At 40.0% G+C, this 24,756-nt stretch overlaps 1 protein-coding gene across 7 annotated transcripts in view; it reads left to right on the plus strand.

The window, feature by feature from the left end:
- The first annotated feature begins 4,049 nt into the window (after positions 1-4,049).
- The window catches only part of BTRC (beta-transducin repeat containing E3 ubiquitin protein ligase), a 180,320-nt gene continuing 159,613 nt past the window's right edge, over positions 4,050-24,756 (plus strand). For 3 of the 7 annotated variants that reach the window (XM_003994340.6, XM_006938110.5, XM_003994341.6), the window contains exon 1: positions 4,062-4,243. In XM_003994340.6, coding sequence (XP_003994389.1) covers positions 4,196-4,243 — 48 coding nt within the window. In that variant the 5' untranslated portion in view covers positions 4,062-4,195. Of the gene's footprint in view, positions 4,244-4,524; positions 4,636-24,756 lie in introns of those variants that run through there. The other 4 variants (XM_019813740.3, XM_019813741.3, XM_006938111.5 and 1 more) reach the window with 4 other exon arrangements.

Raw genomic sequence — 24,756 nt, forward strand, 5'->3', positions numbered from 1 at the left:
TCAGGAATAGAATTTAGTGATTCATCACTTACAGATAACACCCAGTGCTCATCCCAACAAGTGCCCTCCTTAATGCCCACCCCCAGTTTAGCCCATCTCCCCCCATCCAACACCCCGCCAGCAACCCTTAGTTTGTTTTCATATTTAAGAGTCTCTTATGGTTTGTCTCCCTCTCTGTTTTTTTTTTTTTAATTTTTTTTTCAACGTTTATTTATTTTTGGGACAGAGAGAGACAGAGCATGAACGGGCGAGGGGCAGAGAGAGAGGGAGACACAGAATCGGAAACAGGTTCCAGGCTCTGAGCCATGAGCCCAGAGCCCGACGCGGGGCTCGAACTCACGGACCGCGAGATCATGACCTGGCTGAAGTCGGACGCTTAACCGACTGCGCCACCCAGGCGCCCCTCCCTCTCTGTTTTTATCTTGTTTTTGCTTCCCTTCCCCTATGTTCATCTGTTTTGTTTCTTAAATTCCACACATGAGTGAAATCATATGATATTTGTCTTTCTCTGACTGATTTTGCTTAGTATAATACCCTCTAGTTCCATCCACATTGTTGCAAATGGAAAGATTTCATTATTTTTGATCCTACTATGCAGCATTTAGAAGCAACAGGTTAGATGTACACATAGCAACATAAATGGATCTGAAAACCATAGGCACTGGGTGAAAAAAGTATGAAACATAATGAGATATATAAAACAATATTACCTATATATTATAACATATAATGACATATATAAACAGTATGTAATAGAATTAAAAATGTAGTGCATGAAGGGTGCCTGGGTGGCTCAGTTGGTTGAGCATCTGACTTCGGCTCAGGTCATGATCTCACGGTTTGTGGGTTCGAGCCCCACATCGGGCTTTGTGCTGACAGCGTGGAGCCCGAAGCCTGCTTTGGATTCTGTGTCTCTCTTCCTTTCTGCCTCTCCCCCACTCACTCCCTGTCTCTCAAAAAGAAATAAACATTAAAAAAAAAATTTTAAATGTAGCACATGAATATCTATTTTTCAAGAACCATACAAAAAAAAAAAAGATAAAAATTGTCTATGGGGGAAGGGAAAAGGGACCAAGCTATGTGCTAGAAGAGAACAATTAACAAGACAACTATTTTTAAAACTAGGATTTAAACCAGACCTTGAAAGATGAGTAGGAAAGAGGGAGAAAGGGAAGACTTGTAGAAGTCTGAAATGATTACCACAAGCCAAGGCCAGGAGGCAGGAGTATACTGAACAGGTGTGTAGGAGAAATGTCTGATTGGAGCAGAGGGGCATATCAAAGCAAAGTGGGGAGTGAGGTGGGAGAGGGGACTGGATAAGATTGTGAAGTTCTGGAAAGCCAGACAAAGGAATTTAAACAAAGATGACAGAGACAAGAGAGGCAGAAAAGGATTGAGCAGGGAAGAACTGGGATGAAAGTGAAGTCTAAAAGACAGTATCATATGAGATGGAATAAGAGACTTGAGTCAGAGGACTAGATTGGGGGTGAATATAGCGAACTAAGCAAATGAGATGGTGATAGTCTGGAATAGACTAACATTGGAGGTAGAGGCTGGAAAAGACATTTTGATAGATTACTGGCTGAATACAGACACTAATAGACCAGGATGAGTCAAAGAGTACTCTGAGGTCTTAAACCAGGAGGTTGGGGAAGAAATTAAGTCCAGTAGTAGGTGTGATTTCTTATACTGGAAATCTAATTTTTCGGTAAAGTGGAGCTTTAAAAGGTTCTAATGATTCAGTGTTCTCCTTGAGCAACTGCACCATAAGTAGGCCCATAAGTGCACCCATTTTAGAGTTGGCAGAGATCTTTGTCTTCTAGATGACAAGAGAAAGGAGCAGAGAGGTTCAGTTAATTGCCCAGTCAACAAATTAACTGGAGAAAGAATGGGCTAGAACCAGGCTTCTTAACATCCAGTCCAATGACTAGTCCTAAACTATGTTGGATATGAGAGGCTTCAAAATAAAGGTCGTGTATACTTGGATTTCTCGGTTTGACTGATCATGAGCAGTCAATTTTCAAGAAAAGATTTACCCTCTCTGTACCCAGTCCCTGCCAGCTTCAATCCATATGCATATGAACTGTCTAGCTCGTTGTGTTTTCAAGCAAAAACTCCTTGGGTTTGTTTTACTGATCCTTAACTTTACATGGCTGAACAGAGTGAGGACTATCACTGACTGCCAGCCTCATCTCGCAGTCTTTTCATACTCCTTTATGGATAACAAAGTACAACGAATGATTTCTCAACAGAATAGAATATTAGCGCTTAAAAGATCTTAACCTCCCACCCAAACTGAAACCCTCTAGACGTGCCCAGATAGTCATCCTGCCTCTACGTGTTTTCAGGAATGGGGTGGCCCATTCCTCTGTCAGCACAGTTCTGATTAGTACAAAGCTCTGAGTCTGAGTCCTATGCGTCTGCAGTGTGGTTCAGGGAATATAGCACAGACCTTGGAGTCAGGAGGACCTGGGTTAGAATTCTGACAATGTAATTTGCTGTAACACTTGTGCAAGTTATTTATCTCCTATCAGTCTCTTCATCGGTAAATTAGGGGTAATAATGCCTATTTTGCAGCGTTACTATGAATATTAGAAATTACGAGTATAAAATTCCTAGTACAAAGCCCGGCGCAAAGAGCTAATAAAGTGCTAGCTGTTATTATTGTCATATGCCTTTTGATACTTTCAAACACTTGAATTTAGTTGTTGTGTTATTCCTAAGTGCTCTTATTTTTTTCACACTAAGCATCTACCAATGTTTTCTCCCTTGGTCAGCCTGGCCTTGTCCATGCTGCTGCATATGATGTTTTGTAGCACACGGCGCCCATAACTGAACGCAGTATTCTAGGTGTGGTCTGATTGCTTCAAGACAAAGACCACGAGCCTCTATCCCCCGGACACTATGCTTCAAGCTGCCTAGAACTCCTTAAGCATTTCTGGCAACTGTGTCACATGCTGCCCTAGTCCGATGAAAACTTCCAGGTCGTTTCCGTGTGAATGAATTTTTAAGTTTTCTCCATTTTGCAGTTGTGTAGAACTTTAATTCAAGAGTAAAACTTTTTGTTAACTGAAAGCCTATTGTGTATTAAGTATCGTGCTGAGTTCTGTGGACAGAGAGACGAGGAGGAATACCATATCAACATACCATACATGGGAGCTCCACAAAACTGGGTCTATTATGTCCACCAATGAATCCCCACTTCTTAGGATGATGTCTGGACACAGTTATGGACTTATTGTTGAACAGATGAATAAAATAGTTTACAATGGAAATTTTTTCTGTAAGTGGAAAGGCATTTTCCTAATTCACTTATTTTATCAGTCCGGGTATTCTATACTAGCATATCACTTCTAGCTCAACCCTAGTATTTTTTCCACTGAGGTAGACACAATCTAAAATCATACTGTCCCTTTCCAGGACAAACTAAATACTTACAAGCTTTGTTTGCTCGATGGCCATTATACCCCACCACTGAAGGCATTTTGTAAGCACTTTTTGACCCTTAATGCAGGCTTAAATCCCGGGGTTAGCAGTAACAGGCAATGCCTTCTGAGTACTAAACACTCAAACATTTCCTGAGGTGAGTTCTCTCTGACCCTGACTTCTTGTGGGGGTAGGATAAAGTGCTCAGGGGAAGTGTGGGGTGATAGGTTAGAAGGACCTTGAAATGTGCACGGGTCCGTGAGGTGCTGCCAAGACCTCTGAGTCTTCTCAGTTTTTCCTAGCGTTTAGGCTACAGGTGAGGCAATCGTCGCCATCTTGATATCAAATGCCAGGCGAGCCGCCACTGGCGTCGCTCGGTAACCACGGAGACACCCGTGCCCCCTCCCGTTTCCCATCCGTAGAGGCTGTAAACTACGATTCCCATCAGCCTGTTTTCTCTACTTGATGGCGAGTTGTCTAGATTTGCCTTTTGGCCGCCGCGACCGTGCCGCAGTGAACCGCGGGAGTTGCGGTTCGCGACTAGGCCTCGCTTTTTGCCGCGGGAAACTCCGGCACTACAAATCCCGTGAGCCAGTGGGCTCACGCATGTGCACGGAACAGTGGGTCCTCGTTGGCCCCCTGCCGGAGCCTGAGAGGTAAGAGAGGGCGGGGGAAGGAAGAGGAGGCGGATCCGGGAGCTGCGTTGGCTGCGGCCTGGCACCAAGGGGGCGGCCCCGGCGGAGTGCAGACCCAGTGGCCCCCGGCGATTATGGACCCAGCCGAGGCGGTCCTGCAGGAAAAAGCGCTCAAGTTTATGGTGAGGAGAAGGCGCAGGCCGGGGTACTGTGGAGGCGGTGGCGTTGGCGGCGTCGCTGAGGCTCGGGCCTGGGCCGCCCGTCTGCGGGAGGAGGGGGCAGCAGGACCCTGGGCCGAGGCCCGCGGCGGGGGCAGCTGAAGGGACGGGACGGGAGAGCTCCAGGGAGGCGGGAGGGGGTTGCGGAGAGGACCCGGGGGTGGGGGCAACAGCTCCGCCATCTTGTGGATGAGAGGCCAAGTGACAGCGGGAGCTTAATCAGGGAGGGGGCTCTGGGAGGCGCGCGGGGCCCTGGAGGGAAAGGGGCGTGGGGACAGTTACTGAAGAGCCGAGGAAGCCCGGAGGAGATACGCCGTGAGGCTGCTGGCAGGGCCTTCTCGGTGTCAGGGTTTCGGGTAAGGCCCAGGAGAGGAGGTTCGTTCAGGAGTGGGGAAGGGGAGCGAGGGATAGTGGAAGGAGAGCAATGAGGCGGGGGGGGGGGGGGCATGGGGGGAACCGGCATGACGGGATGCAGATGGATCTAAGGGTGGAGGAGAGAAAGCCAGGGCAGGTGGGAGACTTGTTTTGTAGAAGGTGGGTGGGGGTGGTGGTGGTGCGGGGAGGGGAGAGAGCCTTTGCCTTCAGGGTACGATCCCAGCTTGGCCAGACTGGTGTTGACAAACTCTGGAAAGGAAGAGGCCATCCTCACGAGGATGAGGGCTAGGGATGGAGACCTAGGGTTGTGGTGATAGTCTATAGGACAGGAAGGGGGTGTTGATGGTGAGTCAGAATTACAAATGTCGCAAAAAGGGATACATACCCTATTTTGAAAGGAGAGGCTAATTATTGTAGCTAGGATGAGGTGATAAAACACAAGAGATTGGCCTGTCAGGGAAACAGGTACAGGAGATTGGGGGGAAATTAGTATCTAACAGAGTAAAATAAACCATAGTGCTTAATTGTCAAGACAGTAAAACATGGGGGCCTGGTGCGGTATCACTTTCTGGGGAAGGAAAGGCCATGGAGATTACAATCGCAGGGCTCCTAAGAAGTGATGAGATCAGTGGAGAAACTCAGGAGATAAAGAGGAGATGTAATTAGTGGAATAGATGTCAGAATTGGTGTTTACTTATCAGTTTTAGGTTGAAGCACTGTATGAACTTGGATTGGAATTTGTTGGGGGTATTTAAATCCTTTGGAGCCTAGTTCTTTAACTTTGTATCATGCTTTTCTTTGGCTGTGCTTGTTTGGCAAATTTGTATAGGCTGATATTTGATGCCTTTAATCTGATGCTTCTTGTATATCCTAGGTGTAAAACCAGACTTCGTGGTTACTGCTAAAGAATGATGGAATGCATAGATTGCTATCTTAACAGATGGCCTTAGGGATACTGATAGTATTTGCGGTGGAGTCCTTTTTCAGAAGTAATTGTAACCTCTCATTCCAAATCTCATTTCTTTGATAGTTATTTTGTTTCTGCCTGAAATACCAAAGCAAATCTAAATAAACCTGGACACTATTCTAATTGAAATTAGGCTTTAAACTGCCCCATTTATAAGAATACTTTTCCAGAGACTGGTCAAATTTACTAAAACTTAGTGCTTTCAAAATCACCTACCTAAAGTTCAAGTGTATCATTAACAAAATGCCATTAGGCCTGAGGGAAGGTTCTTGAGTTTCTGCCACTGTTGAAATTCTAAAATATTAAAATTTTTTGGATTTTAGAAATAACAGGAAGTTGCTTTATATTTTACTTTATATTAAATAATCTCTGTGCTTAATAACCTGTATGTCAGCTTCTGGATTTTAGTTAGAAAATTGGTAGATGCTTATTTTTGTTTTCCTACTTAGAGGAATCCTGATCTTGACACTTGTGTCAGATTTAGGGAATAATGTGATTTATAGATCATAAAGACATTATGAGATCATCTTCTTTACTCTTCATTAGACCTCAGCCTAGGAACATTCTCAACTACTTGATTTTTGCTTTGTACCAGTGAGTTAATGTTTCGATAATGGTCTCCCGATTGAGTTAAAGTGGATCTGGAGATGGCCATGTAGTAGTTTGCAGCTTTTAGGGCACCACACATTATTAAATATTGAGTCAGTTTTCATATGGAGAAGCCAATTTTTTCTTTAATTTTAGTTACTTTCATTTTTGACCTTGCCTGCTATTTTGGCTGCTGCTGTTTGAGAAAAGACCAACTGGAAGGGCGTCACCAAGAATGACGCCTAAATAACCGAAGCAGAGAATGGAGAGTTAGAAATTTCGTATTTTTCAGCCCAGTCACAGTCTTATTATGAATCTGAGTAAGTCACAACTTGCCTTTGGTCCCATTTACCCTGCTAAAACACGTCTCTTTACTCAGTCAGTTTTGAGCTAGGAAGAACTTTTATTTGTGCTTGTACCAAGTCATTAGTGCACAATCCACATGGAAGAATGATCCTTTTAATCAAATTGAAATTTTTATATAGTTTTTGGATTGTTTGGGTCTTATTCCTTCCCTCAATTGAGAATTGTGAATGGCAATTTTATACAGATGCCCTGATTTCCATGGTTTAAGAAAATGTAAAATTTATTTAATATGCCAACATGAAATACTCTCTTTCATGATTTTTGCTTATTACAACATTAATGTAGTGCTTTGATTAGGAATTTTACAGTAAAGTCTTATTAACAAGACTGCTAATTCAGAGTTGGCCATAATTTACACATAGTCTAGACTTAAAGTTTACCCTTGGATACTTGTCAAAAAATAGTTTAAGCAGAATGTTTAACTTTCAGAAACAAATGACATTAAAGCAGTAGTATACATTGAATAACCTGTATGCTAATATCTCATTCAGCTTTAGCAGGTCCTCAAGTACCTTCTTAATACTTGGTCAACAAAATTATAATTCAGAATAGATAAATGGGAACTGGAAGAGGGTCTGAGAAGAGAAATGAAAATGATTGAGGGAATGTAGGCACCATTTTCTGAGATATTAAAAAAATATACACAGTGGATGGAAAGATGAGTTGAGGGCTGGATTTGAAGTTTATTTTAAAAAATGGACAGGATAAATGAGTCCCAGAATATTAGATCTGGGGAAACATTTGAACTTGGATGATATAATTTTGGGGCATATAAAATATTTTTTATAGAATTGATAGCTAAGTTAAACAGTATAAAAGATAATTTGTGGTAACAGACCACCCCACAACTTAGTAGCTTAAAAAACCAACTTATTATTTCTCTCAAATTTGTGGTTGATGATGGGTTTTCTTTTTCACCTGGTGTTGGCTGGAGCGCCAGGATAGCTGGAATGTTCAGAATGGCCACACTCACATGGCTGACCATTGCCTGAGTTCAGTTAGCCCTGAAGGCCTTCAGTCCTATTTTATGTGGGCCTACTTTCTCCACGTGGTCTTTGGATTTAGTTAAGCATGGTGCCTGGATTCTAAGAAGGAACATTTTAAGAGATTGGAAGTAGAAGGCAATCAGCCAGTTCTTTTAAGTCCTTGGATTGGAAGTCTGAGAATGTCACTCTTGGTCAAAGATAGTCAAGGCCAGCCCAGAGTCAGAGGGAGGGGAAATAATCTCTGCCTGGAGACCGGAAGAATGAGGTGCGTAAACAGGGAAATTGCTGGGGGCCATGCCCTTTTGAGACTGGCTACCAGGGATGCTATTCTAGTTGGATGTTCAAGCTAAAAATACAAATGGGATCAGCCAAATTTGTGAATAAAAACACTAGGTTTGCTTTGGAAGCATCGTCTTTTGAGGTTAACTTCTTAAGGAACTGACATCTCCTGCATGCCTTGCCTTAATAACATTACTGCAGAGATAATACCGGGTGAATTATATGATTCAGTAACTTCTTATTTGCTTGAGAAGCATATGTATCTAAAAGCAAGAAATTGCATTTTAAAATACTCAGATTTTTTTCACTGTGATGGGCTTTTCCTTAAGTCAGTGAGATTGATTACCAGCTGGTTGGGTGAACATTTGAAACTAGTTCTTAGTTTAGTTGTCGGAGTTTCTGTGTGTCTTTTACTTGTTTTCAATTTAAATTAGCCTTCAGTTTCTTTTTTTGGATACTCATATAGGTATTAGGGTATGAAATTATGAATTAGTGGTAATTCTTTGTGCTAATTTTTTGAGTTCATGTTTGTGATGTACATTACATGTGTATTACTGGAAGTGAATTATTTTTTTAAGTTTTATTTAGAGAGAGAGAGCATGGGGGAGGGGCAGAGAGAGGGAGAGAGAGTATTTCAAGTAGGCTCTGCTCTGTCAGTGCAGAGCCAGAGGCAGGGCTAGAACTCACGAACCCTGTGAGATCATGATCTGAGCTGAAGTGAAGATCTTGTCACTTAATGGACTGAGCCACTGAGGTGGCCCAGATGTGAATTATTAGTTGTAAAGTGAAAATTCTGTTTTGAAAGATTGTCAGAAAAATTTTTTTTTAAGTTTATTTATTTTGAGAGAGAGAGAGGGAGAGAATCTCAAACAGGCTCCATGCCATCCGGGGGTCTTGATATCATGAACTATGAGATCATGACCTGAGCAGGTATCCAGAGTTGGAGGCTTAACTGCCTGAGCCACCCAGATGCCCCAGATAATAAGTGGTCTCTTTTTAAAGTTCATTTTCTAATTTAGCAATAAAAAATTTCTGATAGGGTGCCTGGGAGGCTCAGTCAGTTGAGCCTTCCACTCTGGATTTTGGCTCAGGTCATGATCTCGTGAGAACCCCGTGTCCCGTTCTGCACTGATGGTGCAGAGCCTGCTTGGGATTCTCTTCCTCCCTCTCTCTCTGCCATTCCCCCTCTCGCATGCACTCTCTCTCTCAAAATAAGTAAACTTAAAAAAGAGAGCACTTATTATTGTATATTATTTATATAGTGTTTAAATCCTGAAAGAGGAAGCAGATAAGAATTTTTTTCCATTGCTAAAGGAAGATGGGATATATATGTATAAGATCTTGATCACATATAGAAAAGATTATTTTATGGTAAATGGCATCACAATTAAAACGAAGAAAGAAAAAGGAAATCTTGGTGCTATTGAAGTGTTTTAAAATACCATTTACTTTGTAGCAATATTAAAAAAAATTTTTTTGATGTTTGTTTATTTTTGAGAGAGAGGGAGAGACAGAATGTGAGCAGGGGAGGGGCAGAGAGGGAGAGACATAATCCGAAGCAGTCTCCAGGTTCTGAGCTATCAGCGCAGATCCTAATGCAGGGCTCAAACCCACGAACCGTGAGATCATGACCTGAGCTGAAGTCGGACACTCAACTGACTGAGCCACTCAGGTGCCCCAGGATATACTTGCCTTCTTATTCCCAAGCTATGATCTTACCTGACTTGACTCTGTCAGTAATGGGGTAACCACAGTAGAAGTGGGCGAGTTGTGTTTTTTTTTAATTTTGTGTGTTTTTAAAAATATAGTTAGCCATGAATAGCTAACAACTATCATTTACTTATTGTTTACTATGTGCTGTTCTAAATTCTTTTTTTTTTTTTAAGTTTATTTTAATCTCTGTGCCTAATGGGCTCGAAATCACCACCTTAAGATCAAGAGTCGAATGCTCTTCTGACTGAGCCAGCCCTATGTCCCTAAATTCTTTATAGATATTATTTCATTTAATCCTCCCAATAATAGATTCAGTACTATTTCCATTTTCAGATAAGAAGACTCATTCCAGAGAGGTTAAGTAACTTGTACAAAGTCACTCTGCTAGCAAGGAGCCTGACATCAAATCCATGCAGTCTGACTCAACCCTGACTTACACTATTTTTAATCTTTGAAGAGCAGAGAAACAATGGAATATAATGGCATATTTCTTTGCTAGTCACATGATAGCTGGAGTGGAAGAGTTACTGTCCAGACTTATCTATAGATTTTCTAATCATTTGAATTACTGAGGAAGTGGAGTAAGACTTTATAGTTTAGTCACAGCATTACTGTATCAGTTAGCTGTTGCTGAGTAATAAAACCCACAAAATACCATCACACACAATGGTAGACATTTATTCTCATGAATATGTGGATTTGCTGAATATTGGATGGTATAGGCTGGGCTTAGCTGGGTGACTCTGGACATTGCTGCTCACTGAGGACTGTTAACATGAAATTCTGGGGCTCAGACTAAAGAAATGGTGACTTCTCAGGCAAAGCTCTTCTCATTACTACAGCAAAGGCACAAGAGAGCAAGCCCAATTATTCAAGTACCTTTCAGTCATTGGTTGTATCACACCTGCCAGTATTCCATTAACCAAAGCAAGTCACATGGGCAAGCCCAGAGTCAAAGGGCAGGAAAATATACTCTGCCCGTAGAAGGCACGGGGGAGGGAGAAACTTGCCCAATAATGCACTTCAATAACAATAGTCTGTACTCTAGTACACTTGATTTATAGAAGAGTGATAAAATGTTTACTATGACAGCTATTGTGCTTTCTTTCTGCTCTTCATTGTTATGCTGTCCTGACTAGCACTTTCTCACTTTGGTTACTGATCAACACTTTCTGGTTGGATACTTTCAGAATCACTATTTAATATAACAGGTGCCTTTGCATAATGTTATGTACAATTAAAAAAGAGCATAAAGAAATAGTTAGAGGGGTGCCTGGGTGGCTCAGTCGGTTGAGCTTCTGACTTTGGCTCAGGTCATGATCTCACGGTCCGTGAGTTCGAGCCCTGCGTCTGGCTCTGTGCTGACAGCTCGGAGCCTGGAGCCTACTTCACATTCTGTGTCTCCCTCTCTCTCTAACCCTCCCCCATTCGTGCTCTGTCTCTCTCTGTCTCAAAGATAAATAAACATTAAAAAAAAAAAAACTTAAGAAATAGTTAGAATCTTGACTTTAATCCACAGATATGCCCTGAAAAGTTCATCACTATTACAAGCTATTCTTCAGTCCTTGGGGAGGATAAAGTTGATGTCATTCCAGTGGCATTTGTAACAGAATTTGAACTGTAACAGAATTTGAATCAAGGTCATACATAATGCTTTAACAACTCCCTTGGTAGCAGGGTTAGAGCTCTTAAATCCCTTCTCTGCACCTAAACTTGAGGCTGCAAAGATATGGTACTGGTATTTTCAGATGTCTGGGGGAATTTCAGGCTTTCACTGAAAAGTCATAGAAATAGACCTCCAGGTATTATAGCATGTGGATAATACTTTTGCTGCTCAGATGCACAAATCCTTGTACTTGGGAACTAACACATTAGCACTAAGTTGTTAATGTGGTTGTGAATTATTGGATTATTTCAAATATTTCAAAATATTTAGTGACATCTGAAAATGTACTAGTAAACATACACACAAAAACATTACTTGGGTGATTTTCTTTGCATTCTTTAGTGTTTTCTAGATTCTACAGCGAATGTGTATTGTTTTTAATAAGAAATTTAAGTTTAGTATACTGAGTGCATATACTTATAAAACAAGTGCCTCAAATTAAGACCTGCACTTGATCATGGACTGCAGTGTAGCCAAGCTCATTTTCTTAACTGGAAAATGGGCTGTTATTAGTTTTACCTTCCTAAAAACGTTCTCTTTTTTTCTCCTTCTCAGTTCATTTTAAATTGTAAATTGCCATGTATTATGTATTAATTGATAATTTATACTGTTAAACTCCTATGTATCCAAGATTTTCATTGGGAATTTAGGACTGTGTGTTCCTAAATTGTGCTGGAGCACTGTGTTTTCCTTTTAAATAATACTTGGCATATTCAGTGGGTTGACAGCTGAAAACGAAGCCATGATAGTTGGCATGAAATGTGATTTGATAAAAATGTGAACATAAACTGAGTTGCAAAGCATTGTGTTACATATGGAGGGAGGTGGTTACGGGGGCAGGAGGGGATGAAGATACAAAATTAAATAAAACTTCTGTCTCCTCTAGAACTTCACAGTCTATTGAGAAGATAGGCATTTATAAATACCTCTTAAGGCACACCAGTAAGTGCCAAAATAGGGGCACAGAGTGTTACAGAAGTTAACGGAGGGGAAATCAGTTTTAACTGGAGAGATCTTTGGACTTTGTGGGAGAAGATAGCTTCATATTGGATCTTTAGAATAGATAGGTTTTGATAGACTTGTTTTTGAGGTGGGTAATTCCAGGAAGAGGAGGGAGTAGTTTGGGTAAAGGTTAGAAAATCAGGAGATGGGCAGGCACAGGTAGAGTAGATAGATACGACTTGAACATAGGTGCATAGCAGACAAGAAAGAAAAGAAATACTGAGTACTGGGGAGTTTGGATTGAATTATATTGAAAAATAATATTCTGGTGTACTTTGTGTATGTGTCTGTGTAAGCTTTTTCGAGAAGTAATTATATAAAAAAGCACATAAATCATAAATAGCTCATTCAGTTTTTACCCTGATCACTTAAAACATTTTTGTTTGTTTATCTATTTTTGAGAGAGAGAAATAGCGCAGGCAGGGGAGGGGCACAGAGAGAGAGGGAGACAGAGGATCTGAAGCGGGCTCTGTGCTTACAACAGAGAGCCCAATGAGGGCCTCTAACTCACAAACCACGAGATCGTGACCTACCTGAGCCGGAGTCGGACGCTTAACCAACTGAGCCACCTGGGTGCCCTGATCACTTGTTTTTTCTTTCTTTTTCTTTCTTTCTTTCTTTCTTTCTTTCTTTCTTTCTTTCTTTCTTTCTTTCTTTCTTTCTTTCTTTCTTTCTCTCTTTCTTTCTCTCTCTCTCTCTCTCTCTTTTTCTTTCTTTCTTTCCTTCTCTCATTCTCTTTCTCTTTTTCTCTTTCTCTCTTTCTCTCTTTCTTAAGTTTATTTATTTTGAGAGAGAGTGAGCAAGGAAGGTGAAGAGAGAGGGAGAGAGAGAGAATCCCAAGTGCGCTGACAGTGCAGAGCCCACTGAGGAGATTGAACTCACAAACCATGAGATCATGACCTGAGCCGAAATCAAGAGTCACCCAGGCACCTCAGTGATCACTTCTGTGTAAGCATTATCTAATATCTAAAGATTAGTTTTACCTTTATTTGTATTTAACCTCATATAAATGGAATCATTCCAGTATATATTCTAAGTGTCTGGCTTCTTTTGTCCCACATTGTTTGTAAGACGATTCATTCAGGTGTTTTTGTTAGGTGTAGCGTGTTCATTCTTACTGCTGTGTAGTATTCCAATGTGTGACTCTACTTCGTATTTTTAGCCATTCTACTGTTGATGTACATTTGGGTTATTTCCAATTTTTGACTATTGTGAATTGTGCTATTATGAATAATCTTATACATGTCTTTTCTTGAACCTATGTGCATATCTTTGTTGAGTATATATCTAGGAGTGGGATTGCTGGGTCATAGACTATGAAAATGTTTAGCTTTCATAAGTACGATGAAATTCTTTTCCATATCACACTTCGAACAGCAGCGTATGAGAATTCCAGTTGCTTCGTGGTCTTGTAACACTCACTTGTTGTCTGTCTTTTTCATTTTAGCCATACTAGTAGATGAATGGTACTATCTCAGTGCTTTAATTTGCATTTCCTTAGGGACTACTGTAATCAAGCACCTTTTTAGGTTTATTGGCTCTTTAAATATACTCTTTTGTAAAGTGTCTATTCAAGCCTTGGTCATTTTTTTTTAAACTGATTTGTTCCTTATATTCTGAAAAATACAAATCTTTTGTCAAGGATATGGTATCTTTGTATGAACAGAATGTTTGTTTTCAGACTTTCATTTGAGGAATCAATAAAAAATGTCACAAGATTTTGTGTACTACCTAGGATTTTGTACTACATAGGATTCATGGGATTAGCAAGTTTTTTTTTTTTCCTCTACATACCAGTACTTTAAAAACAATCATAATGGGGCACTTGCGTGGCTCAGTTGGTTAAGCCTCCTACTCTTGATTTTGGCTTAGGTCATGATCTCATGAGCCCTGTGTTGGGCTCCATGTTGACAGTGTGGAGCCTGCTTGGGATTCTCTGTCTCTGTGTCTCTCTCAAAATAAATAAACTTAAAAAAAAAAAAAAAGGATCATCACAACACCATCATTTTATAAAAGAAAGAAATGCCACAAATAGCAAGGATATAATCTCAGGATAAAGGAAACTCTTTAGGGTAGGCAGAATAAACACCCCCCCATTCCCCAATTCCAAAAACCTGTGAATATGTTAAATTACATGGGAATTAGGGCGACTGATGGAATTAAGGTTGCTAATCAGTTGACTTTAAGATAGGGAGATTATCCTGGATTGTTCATGTTGGTCCCAGTATTAATCACAAGGGACCCTAAATGTGTAAGAGGAAGGCAGAAGAAGAGGTCAGAGTGATACCATGTGAGAACTCAATCTACTGTTGCTGGCTTTGAGGATGGGAGAGGAGAGGCATGAGCTAAGGAATGTAAGCAGCCTCTAGAAGCTGGAAAGGACAAGCTTGAGCCTCCGGAACAGAACATATTCCCACTGACCCCTTGATTTTGGCTCAGTGAGACCCATTTCAGACTTCTGAACTACAGAACTGTAAAATAATAAATTGATGTTGTTTTAAGCCACCAAGTATGTGGTAATTTGTTACAGCAGACACAGAAAACTAATACACTCTTTCTCAAGAGAAGATGGTTACCCTTGGAGTGTCTGGGTGGCTTAGTCCATTAAGCGTCTCACTTTAGCTCAAGTCATGATCTCACTCATGGCTTGTGGGTTCGAGCCCTGCATCGGGCTCTGTGCTGACAGTTCAGAGCCTAGAGCCTATTTCAGATCCTGTGCCTCTGTCTCTCTCTCTCTGCTCCTCCCCCACTTGCACTCTGTCTCTGTTTCTCTCTCTCAAAAATAAACATTAAAAAAAAAAGGTAGTTACCCTAATTGGGGTGTATATGTTGATAAACATGCATATATATATATACATGCATAATATCAGTATCTTTTATCTTTAGTGTTTGATAACTACCAATGCAGTCCTTTCTCTTTCTGTCAACATTTTATTTTGAATCAATCTCAGAATTACAGAAGAGTTTCAAATGAAACAAATGAAATTTTTTCCTGAATCATTTGAGTATAAGTTGTCACATCACTAAATGCTTTCGTGTGTATTTTTTACAAATAAGGACATGCTACATAACTATAATAAAACCATTCAGAAATTTACAGAGTATAATTACAGATCTAACTCTCAGACCCCATTCAAACTTTGCTACCTGTTCCAGTAATGTTCTTTATAGCAAAAACGATCGAATCTAGAATCACACATTGAATTTAGTTGTCATGTCTCTTTAGTCTCCTTCAGTGTACAACAGTTCATTAGTCTTTCTTTGACTCTCATAACTATGGCACTTTTGAACATGATAAGCTAGTTATTTTGTGGAATGCTCCCTCAATTTGGGTTTATTTGATTTTTCCTCATGATTGGATCCAGGTTATGTATTTTTGGCAGAAATCCCACAAAAGTTATGCTCTGTTTTACTCATTGCCTCCTATCGGGTGACACATGATTTTTATTTGTCTTATCATTTTGTTTACTTCATTAAGGTGGCATCTGCCAGTTTCTTCTTTTAAAAATTTTTTTCTTTTGTAGTAAATATTTTATGGAAAGAGACTTTGGAACTAGGTAACTATCCTATTTTTTTCATCAGATTTTCAGTCCATTTATTTGTAACAGAATGGGCTTATGAAACCCTGTTTTATTTGATGGGCTATAGTTCATTACTATCATTTATTTTTATCTATTTTTATTTTTATTTTTAATTTTTTAAAATTTGCATCCAAGTTCGTTAGCATATAGTATAATGATTTCAGGAGTAATCCAATGATTCATCCCCTACATGTAACACCCATTGCTTATCCCAACAAGTATTCTCCTTAATGCCCCTTGCCCATTTAGCCCATCCTCCCACCTACAACCTCTCCAGCAACCCTCAATTTGTCCTCTATATTTAAGAGTCTCTTACATTTTGTCCCCTTCCCTGTTTTTATATTATTTTTGCTTCCCTTCCCTTATGTTCATCTGTTTTGTATCTTAAATTCTACATATGAGTGAAGTCATATGATACTTGTCTTTCTGTGACTGACCAATTTTGTTTAGCATAATACCCTCACTCTAGTTCCATCCATGTTGTTGCAAATGGTAAGATTTCATTCTTTTTGATTGCTGAGTACTATATTCTATATATATATACCACATCTTCTTTATCCATTCATCTGTTGATGGACATTTGGGCTCTTGCCATACTTTGGCTATTGTTGATAGCACTGCTGTAAACATTGGGGTGCATGTGCCCCTTCAAAACAGCACACCTGTATCCTTTGGATAAATACCTAGTAGTGCAATTGCTGGGTCGCAGGGTAGTTCTATTTTTAATTTTTTGAGGAGCCTCCATACTGTTTTCCAGAGAGGCTGTACCAGTTTGCATTCCTACCAGCAGTGCAAAAGGGTTCCTCTTTATCTGCATCCTCACCAACATCGATTGTTGTTAATGTTAGCCATTCTGACGGTATGAGGTGGTATCTCATTGTGGTTTTGATTTGTATTTCCGTGATGATGAGTGATGTTGAGCATTTTTTCATGTGTCTGTTGGCCATCTGGATATCTTCTTTGGAAAAGTGCCTGTTCATGTCTTTTGCCCATTTCTTCACTGGGTTATTTGTTTTTTTGGGTGTTGAGTTTAAGTTCTCTATAGATTTTGGATACTATATTTATTTTTTAAATGTTTATTCATTAAAATGTTTTTTTAATGTTTATTTATTTTTGAGAGAGTAGGGGAGGGGCAGAGAGAGAGGGAGACACAAAACCCGAAGCAGGCTCCAGGCTCTGATTTGTCGGCAGAGAGCCTGACATGGGGCTCAAACTCAACTGCGAGAACTGCGAGATCATGACCTGAGTCAATGTCAGATGTTTAACTGACTAAGCCACTCAGGTGCCCTAGATGTTTACTCATTTTTGAGAGAGAGAGCGAGTGAGCAGGGGAGGGGTAGAGAGAAAGGGGGATAGAGGATCCGAACTGGGCTCTGCACAGACAGCAGCAAGCCCAATGCATAAACCATGAGATCATTACCTGAGCTGAAGTCACACACCCAGCCGACTGAGCCACCCAGGCGCCCCTCAGTGCTGTCATTTATTTTGATGCTTAAGCTGTTCCCTGTTTAGCTTATGACAGTGCTTCCAAGCTGCTTCCTTTGTCGTTTTGATGTATTCCCATCATTCTTTAAGCATTTTCTTTCTTTCTGGTATAAGAAGGTATTATTATATTTAAAAAGGCTCATCTTGTATTTTTTCCCTCAGCCCTGGAATCAGTGATTTCTCCCAGTAGCCTTGGTTTCTTTTAGTAGAGAATGATCTTTAGAAGTCAAAATATGGGTGTTAGATGTACTCATTGCTATTGGTGTCTCACTGCTCCCAGGTCCTCTCACTGGACAGAGGTAGGGTATATATGTATGTGTAAACATGCACACCTGCATTTATATCACTATTTTAACTCTATCTACATATTTATTTCAAACCATGAGTTCACTTTGATATGTCCAGTTCTAGTCTAACACTGTAATAGGTTTCATTCAGTAATTTCCTTAATTCCCTTTTCTGACAGTAAGTTGGTTTTCATTATCCTCAATGTATTTTATCAATTTCCCTATATGTGACCAGTTTCTTCTCTTGCTGCTGTTCCTGATATCTACCACATGGATGGCATCCTCACCTTACTCAGGCTCCAAAATCCCATATCAGGCTGCTGCCTCTACTCCCTGTTTGAACATCTTTCTCACTTCAGGCTCTGATACCCTGCACTAGGTTGCTCTTCTCAGTCCATTTGGATTCCAGCACTCCATGCAGGGCTGCCAAGGCTGCCATATTCCTGTATGTACATCCTCTTTATCCTGCTAGCACTCTGACTTCCTACAGTAGATCAGTGCTGATCCCACCACCCCATCTTGTGTAGACATATATTGTGCTTGGCCCTGACTAAACTGGATGCTTTTTTTTTTTTTTTTTTTTTTTTAAATCTTGCAAAACAAACTGTATATCCATTTAACAACAATTCTCCATTTCCCCCTTCCCTCAGCCCTTGGCAACCACCATTCTACTTTGTTTCTATGAAATTGGCTACTTTAGATACCTGATATAAGTGGTATCCTATAGTATTTGTTTCTTGGTAAATGTCTTATTTTTTTTTAGCAGGATGTCCTCAAGGTTCATCCATGTTGCAGCATATGTCAGAATTTCCTTCCTTTTTTTTTTTTTTTTAAATGTTTATTTACTTTTGAGAGAGACAGAGAGTGAGCAGGTGGGGGAGCAGAGAGAGAGAAGGAGACAGAATTCCAAGCAGGCTCCATGCCACCATCACAGAGCCTGATGTGGGACTGGAACTCAAACTGAGAGATCATGACCTGAGCCAAAACCAAGAGTCGGATGCTTAACCAACTGAGCCAGCCAGGTGCTCCTCCTTCCTTTTTTTAAGGCTAATATTCCATCGTATATAAACATCACATTTTGTTTATCCATTGATCTCTTGCCAGATGCTTGGGATCCTTCCACCTTTTGGCTATTGTGAATAATGCTATGAACATGAGTTTAGAGATAGTCTTTTTAAGGGGGTGTCTGGCTGGCTCAGAAGAGCATGCAACTCTTGATCTTGGTCATGAGTTCGAGCCCTGTGTGGGTGTAGAGATTATTCAAAATAAAATTAATTAAAAAAAGAGATAATGTCTTTAAGACCCTGAAAGGCTTTATTGTTTTACCTTTTTCTTCCTTCCTTCCTTCCTTCCTTCCTTTCTTTCTTTCTTTCTTTCTTTCTTTCTTTCTTTCTTTCTTTCTTTCTTTCTTTCTTTTCTTTCTTTCTCTTTTGAAATGTTTATTCATTTTTGAGAGACTGAGACAGTGAGAGTGGAGGAGAGGCAGAGAGACAGGGAGACATAGAATCCGGAGCAGGCTCCAAGCTCTGAGCTGTCAGCACAGAGCCCAGAGCAGGGCTTGAACTTGTGAACCATGTGATAATGACCTGAGCTAAGTTGGACGCTTAACCACCTGAGCCACCCAGGTACCCCACCTTTTACATTTAGATCTATAGTCCATCTGGAATTAATTAATTAATGTTTGGTGTGAGGTAGAGGACAGAATTCAGTTTGTTTTTTAATCCAGTTGATCCGATGTCATTTATTGAAAAGATTATTCCTTCTATGTTGCATTGTAGGGTCACTTTTGCCATATACCACCTGTCTGTATAGCTTATTTCTAGGACTCTCTGTTCTGTTCCATTGTTCTGTTATTCCTGTGCCAATATCATACTTTCTTAATTACTATATTTTTATATCACTTCTTGATATCTGATAGTATATGCCCTTAAGTTCCTCCACCCCCCCCCCCCCCATTGTACTGGCTATTCTTGGCTTTTTGCATTTCCATATATATATTTGGAATCAGCTTGTTAATGTCCACAAAACATGCTGGTATGATTTTTATTGCATTGAATCTCTATATAAAGTTTGGGGAGAATTGAGATTGTAACACTATTGAATTTTACAATCCATGAAAATGGTACATCTTTCCATTTATTTAGGTCTTTAATTTCTCTATGTAGAGGTCTTTGTACATTTTTTGTTAGGTTTATTCCTAGGTATTTATTTTTAGATGCTTTTTTTTAAGATGCTATTTTTAAAATTTAATTTTCCATTTGTTGCTGATAGTGCAGAGGTTTTTTAATCTGAAGTCCATGGCCCCCATTCAAGATCTAAACACATGCAAATACTTTTTTTCTGAAAGGTCTATAATTTACATCTGAACCTGATTCCCACTGAGGGCAATAACAACAAAGGTTAAAGACCACTGTAGCAGTTTCACTTAGAGTAGATTGGACTTGGGAGGAGGGAATAGACAGAGGCAGAGAGGTCACTTAGAAGTTATATAATAGTTCAGGTAAGAAGCCATATGGGCTTGAGCCAGGACAGTAAGTATGGAAAGAACGAAAGACACTTAAGGAATATTCTCGAGATAGAATGAATAAGGTTTGCCTGGAGTAGGATAGGAGAAATAAATAAAAAGAGAAAAGAGTAAAAAAAGGTGTCATGGGGCACCTGGGTGGCTCAGTCGGTTAAGTGTCTGACTTCGGCTCAGGTCATGATCTCACAGTTCGTGAGTTCGAGCCCCGCATCAGGCTCTGTGCTGACAGCTCAGAGCCTGGAGCCTACTTCACATTCTGTGTCTCCCTCTCTCTCTGCCCCTTCCCTGCTCATGCTGTGTCTCTCTCTGTCTCAAAAATAAATATAAACATTAAAAAAAAATAATTAAAAAAAAAAAGGTGTCAGGCATGTTTGGGGGCAGTTAAAGGGAAGTTTTCCATAGCAATAGATACGGGAAAATGAGTATTTGGCGGGTAAAGATGTTGAGATAGTCCCTAATTCTAACGAGACTAAATTTAAAATATATTCACATGGATAAAAATGGGCATGGGGCGCCTGGGTGGCTCAGTCAGTTGGTTAAGTGTCTGGCTTCAGCTCAGGTCATGATCTCATGGCTTATGAATTTGAAACCTGCGTCGGGCTCTGTGCTGACAGCTCACAGCCTGGAGCCTGCTTTGGATTTGTGTTTCCCAGTCTCTCTGCCCCTCTCCCCCACTCATGCTCTATCTGTATCTCTCTCTCAAAAATAAATAAAAACATTTTAAAAAATAAAAAATGGGCATAATGGTATATTTGGGATTTGCCTTGGGATTTGGAAGGTGGAAAGCTGAGTGAAGGGAATCCATTATATGCTATTCCATACTTTTCTGTGTATATAAAACTATCATATAACAAGTTAAAAGAGAAAGATTTATCTGCATAGAGAGTGAGCCAAATTGAAGTTCTCTGGACCACTCACCTCAAATTCCTATGTGATTGAAAGATCAGGATTCATCTAAACATTATATTTGGCTTTTGAGTAATTTCATGATCACTGCCTTGTGCTGTGACACTGTTTTATCAAGATCAGCCAGATAAGGATGCTCAAAGCTACAAAGGCTTTCCATGCTAGCTGAAGTAGGCCAAGTGCGTGGATGTGGCTAGGAGTTAAGGAGAGGAAATTTAGCTAGGTAGATGGAACATGGCATCTGTTGGCAACTCAAGTTTCGCAAGGGCAGGATATTCTTTCAGGGGGAGAATAGTGACAAGAAGTCTGGGTGCAGATATTCTGAGGAGATCCAGATAGACAGCATCAGTACGTACTGAAAACAGGTAGCAAGGACCCTGATTAAAGTTTGGGATCAAAAGTCAAACTGGAATACCCAGCAAGAAACTAAAGAATTCTTTCATTCAATTCATTTATTCATTCAACCAGTACTCATTAATGCCTGCTACAATAGTGCTACACTTTACCATGCATAAGAATTATTTGGAGAATGTGTTAAATTGTAGTGCAGATTCTGTGCTTTTCTCCCTCCACTTAATTTAGTAGGTCTCAAGAATCTGCATATTTAACAGTGTTACTTTTTTTAATGTTTATTTTATTTTAGTTATGTATTTTAATTTTTTTTAATGTTTATTTTTTGAGAGAGAGAGTGTAAGTGGGGGCGGGGGGGGTGCGGAGGGAGAGGGAGACTCAGAATCTGAAGCAGGCTCTAGACTCTGAGCCGTCAGCGCAGAGCTTGACACAGGGCTCGAACCCACGGACCACAAGATCGTGCTCTGAGCTGAAGTTGGATGCTTAACCAACTGAGCCACCCAGTCGCCCCTATTTTATTTTTGAGAGACAGAGAGAGAGAGAGAGAGCTAGCGAGCACATGAAAGCAGGATAGGGGCAGAGAGAGGGAGACAGAGATCTGAAGCAGGCTCCACGCTGTCTGCGCAGAGCTCCATGTGTGGCTCGAATTCATGAACCATGAGATCATGACCTGGGCCAGATGGTTCATCGACTGACCCATCCAGGCACCCCTCAGTGTTTCTGATACAGATATTTCTCAGATCATGTTTGACAAAAGTCTAGTCCACTGTGCTCTGGCCAGTCTACCAACAAAGAGGGAGTGGGGGAGTATTGTGGCTAGAACCAAAGTAAAAGGTGAAGCCTTGTACGTGGAGAACATAGCAGGAAGGAACTGAGTTAACTGGAATCAAAAGTGAAGGCAGGTGGTAATCATTTTGTAATATAGTATGTAAGTGTATTAAATCAACGTATTATACCCCTTAAACCTGCACACTTTTGTATGCCAATTATATGTCAATAAAGCTGGGGAAAAAAGAGTGAAGGCAGAATGACACAAACCTCATGGCAGAGGCTTGGAATCTGAATTCCAACGGATTAGATTTCTAAAAAGAATTTACTTCTGGGGGCTGTTTGCAGCTAGAGAAATTGGTGAGCTATGAGGGGCAGAAAAATAAGCAAGATAGGCCATTTATAAGAGGTATATCTAGCAGAGGGGCACCTGGGTGGCTCAGTCAAGAGTGTCTGACTCTTGGTTTTGGCTCAGGTCATGATCTCATGATTCAGGTTTCAAGCACCATGTTGGGCTCTGCGCTGACAGCACGGAGCCTGCTTGGGATTCTCTCTCTCTCCCTCTCTCTGCCCCTTCCCTGCTCGTGCTTTTTCTCTCTCAAAATAAATATAAATAAACTTAAAAAAAAAAAAGAGGTACATCTAGTAGAAGAACAATAGCAACATCCCAAAATGTGGACACTCTAGGTATGTTAAAATTACCTCACAGTACACAATAGTAGTCCCTGTTGGTGCTTATGAAATTGTTGTGAATAGTTCTGATGTTACTTTTATTGTTAGTATTTTAGGAACCTATCACATGTGTGAAAGTAAATAACAACAGAATACCTCCTCAGTTGTTTCATATTGCTCTTAAGTAGAAGTAATGTTAAGGAGCAAGGGAAGAATTTTGAGGAATCACTGAAGTATTGCTTAATAGGCATACTTAAATAGTAGAGAAATTTATGATGAAAGATTAGTCTCTGGTACAATTACCTAGACTGGAATGCTTTTGAGCAAGGACCTCAGGCTGACCTCAAGTGACAGGCACATAGCCACAGGCTCTCTAGGTAGTGAGAAATTCTGTTTAAAAAGGTCTTTTTCTCTCCCATCTCTTGGATCGTCATCACCATCTGCCACAGCATCTTTCAAATAGAGGAAGGAAGATATAATATGATACAATTAAATGAGGTAAATGTGACAGTGCTTTCTAGGCCATAAAGATATAGTGGCGATGATACTTTTAGAACAAAATTCTAACACAAAATAATTCACACAGACTTTCAAGGTTTATTGAATAGGCATTCTACCACTATTCCATTTTACTGCTTGAGCATATATTTATTCATGCTGCTGTGTGCAAATTTTTGGTCTTAGTTCTTTAAAAAAGAATTTTTATTAACATCCAGTAAAATTGAGGGTTTTTTGTGTATAGGTCTCAGAATTTTAACACATGTGTAGATTTATGTAACTACCACCGCAGTCAATATACAAAACAGTCCCACTACTCTTCCCCAAAACTCCCATGTACTATGTTCCCCCCACCCCATCTCTAACTTTTAGGAACTGTGAACTTTCTCTCTTATTTTAGTTTTATCTTTTTGAGAATGTCATGTAAATGGAATCGTAGAGTATGTGATCTTTTGCCATTGGCTTCTTTCACTGAGCACAATGCCCTTGAGATAGATTCATGCAAGTTGTTGCATATATCAATATTCCATTCCTTTTTATTGTTTAGTAATCCATTGTATGGGTTTTACCACATTTTGTCTATCCGTTCACCTGTTGAAGGATATATGGGTTGTTTCTGGTTTTTGGTGACTTTAAATAGAGCTGCTATATATACTTATGTATAGGTTTTGTGTGAATATAAGGTTTTTTTTTTCCTGTAGGGTAAATACCCAGGAGGGGAATTGCTGGGTCGTATGGTAAACACATGTTTAAATTTATAAGAAACTGCCAGTTTCCAAGAGTGACTGTACCATTTTTTTAAATTGAAGAATAATCGCCGTACAATATTGTATTAGTAGTTTCAGGTGTACAATGTAGTGATTTGACATTTACATAAATTATGTAAATTTACTTAGTGTAAATGTAAATGTAAAATTAGTGTGGTCACCACAATAAGTCTGATTGCAGTCTATCACGATATGAAGTTGTTCCAGTATTAGTGACTATATTTCCTATGCTGTACATTACATCCCTTTGCTTTTTTATTATTTAAATTTTTTTTTAAGTTTATGTATTTATTTTGAGAGAGAGAGAGAAAAAGCATGAAGGGGGGAGGGGCAGAGAGAGGGGGAGAGAGAACCATAAACAGGCCCTGTGCTATTAGTGCAGAGCCTGATGGCGGTCTCAATCTCACAATCCACAGGATCAGAACCTGAGCTGAAATCCAGAGTCAGACGCTTAACCAATTGAGCCACCCAGGCACTCCTGTCTTACTTATTTTGTAACTGGAAGATTGTGCCTTTTAATCCACTTCCCCTATTTCATCTCTGGCTGTACCATTTTGCATTCCCACAGCAGTGTATGAAAGTTCTGGTCGCTCTGCATCCTTAGTTGCCCTTGAGATTGTCTCTATTTTTTATTTTAGCCATTTGAATATGTATATAGTAATATCTTACTGTGGTTTTAATTTGTATTTTTCCAAT

The sequence above is a fragment of the Felis catus genome, chromosome D2 (genome assembly GCF_018350175.1).
Source record: "Felis catus isolate Fca126 chromosome D2, F.catus_Fca126_mat1.0, whole genome shotgun sequence".
In the NCBI taxonomy this organism is placed as follows: Eukaryota; Metazoa; Chordata; class Mammalia; order Carnivora; family Felidae; genus Felis; species Felis catus.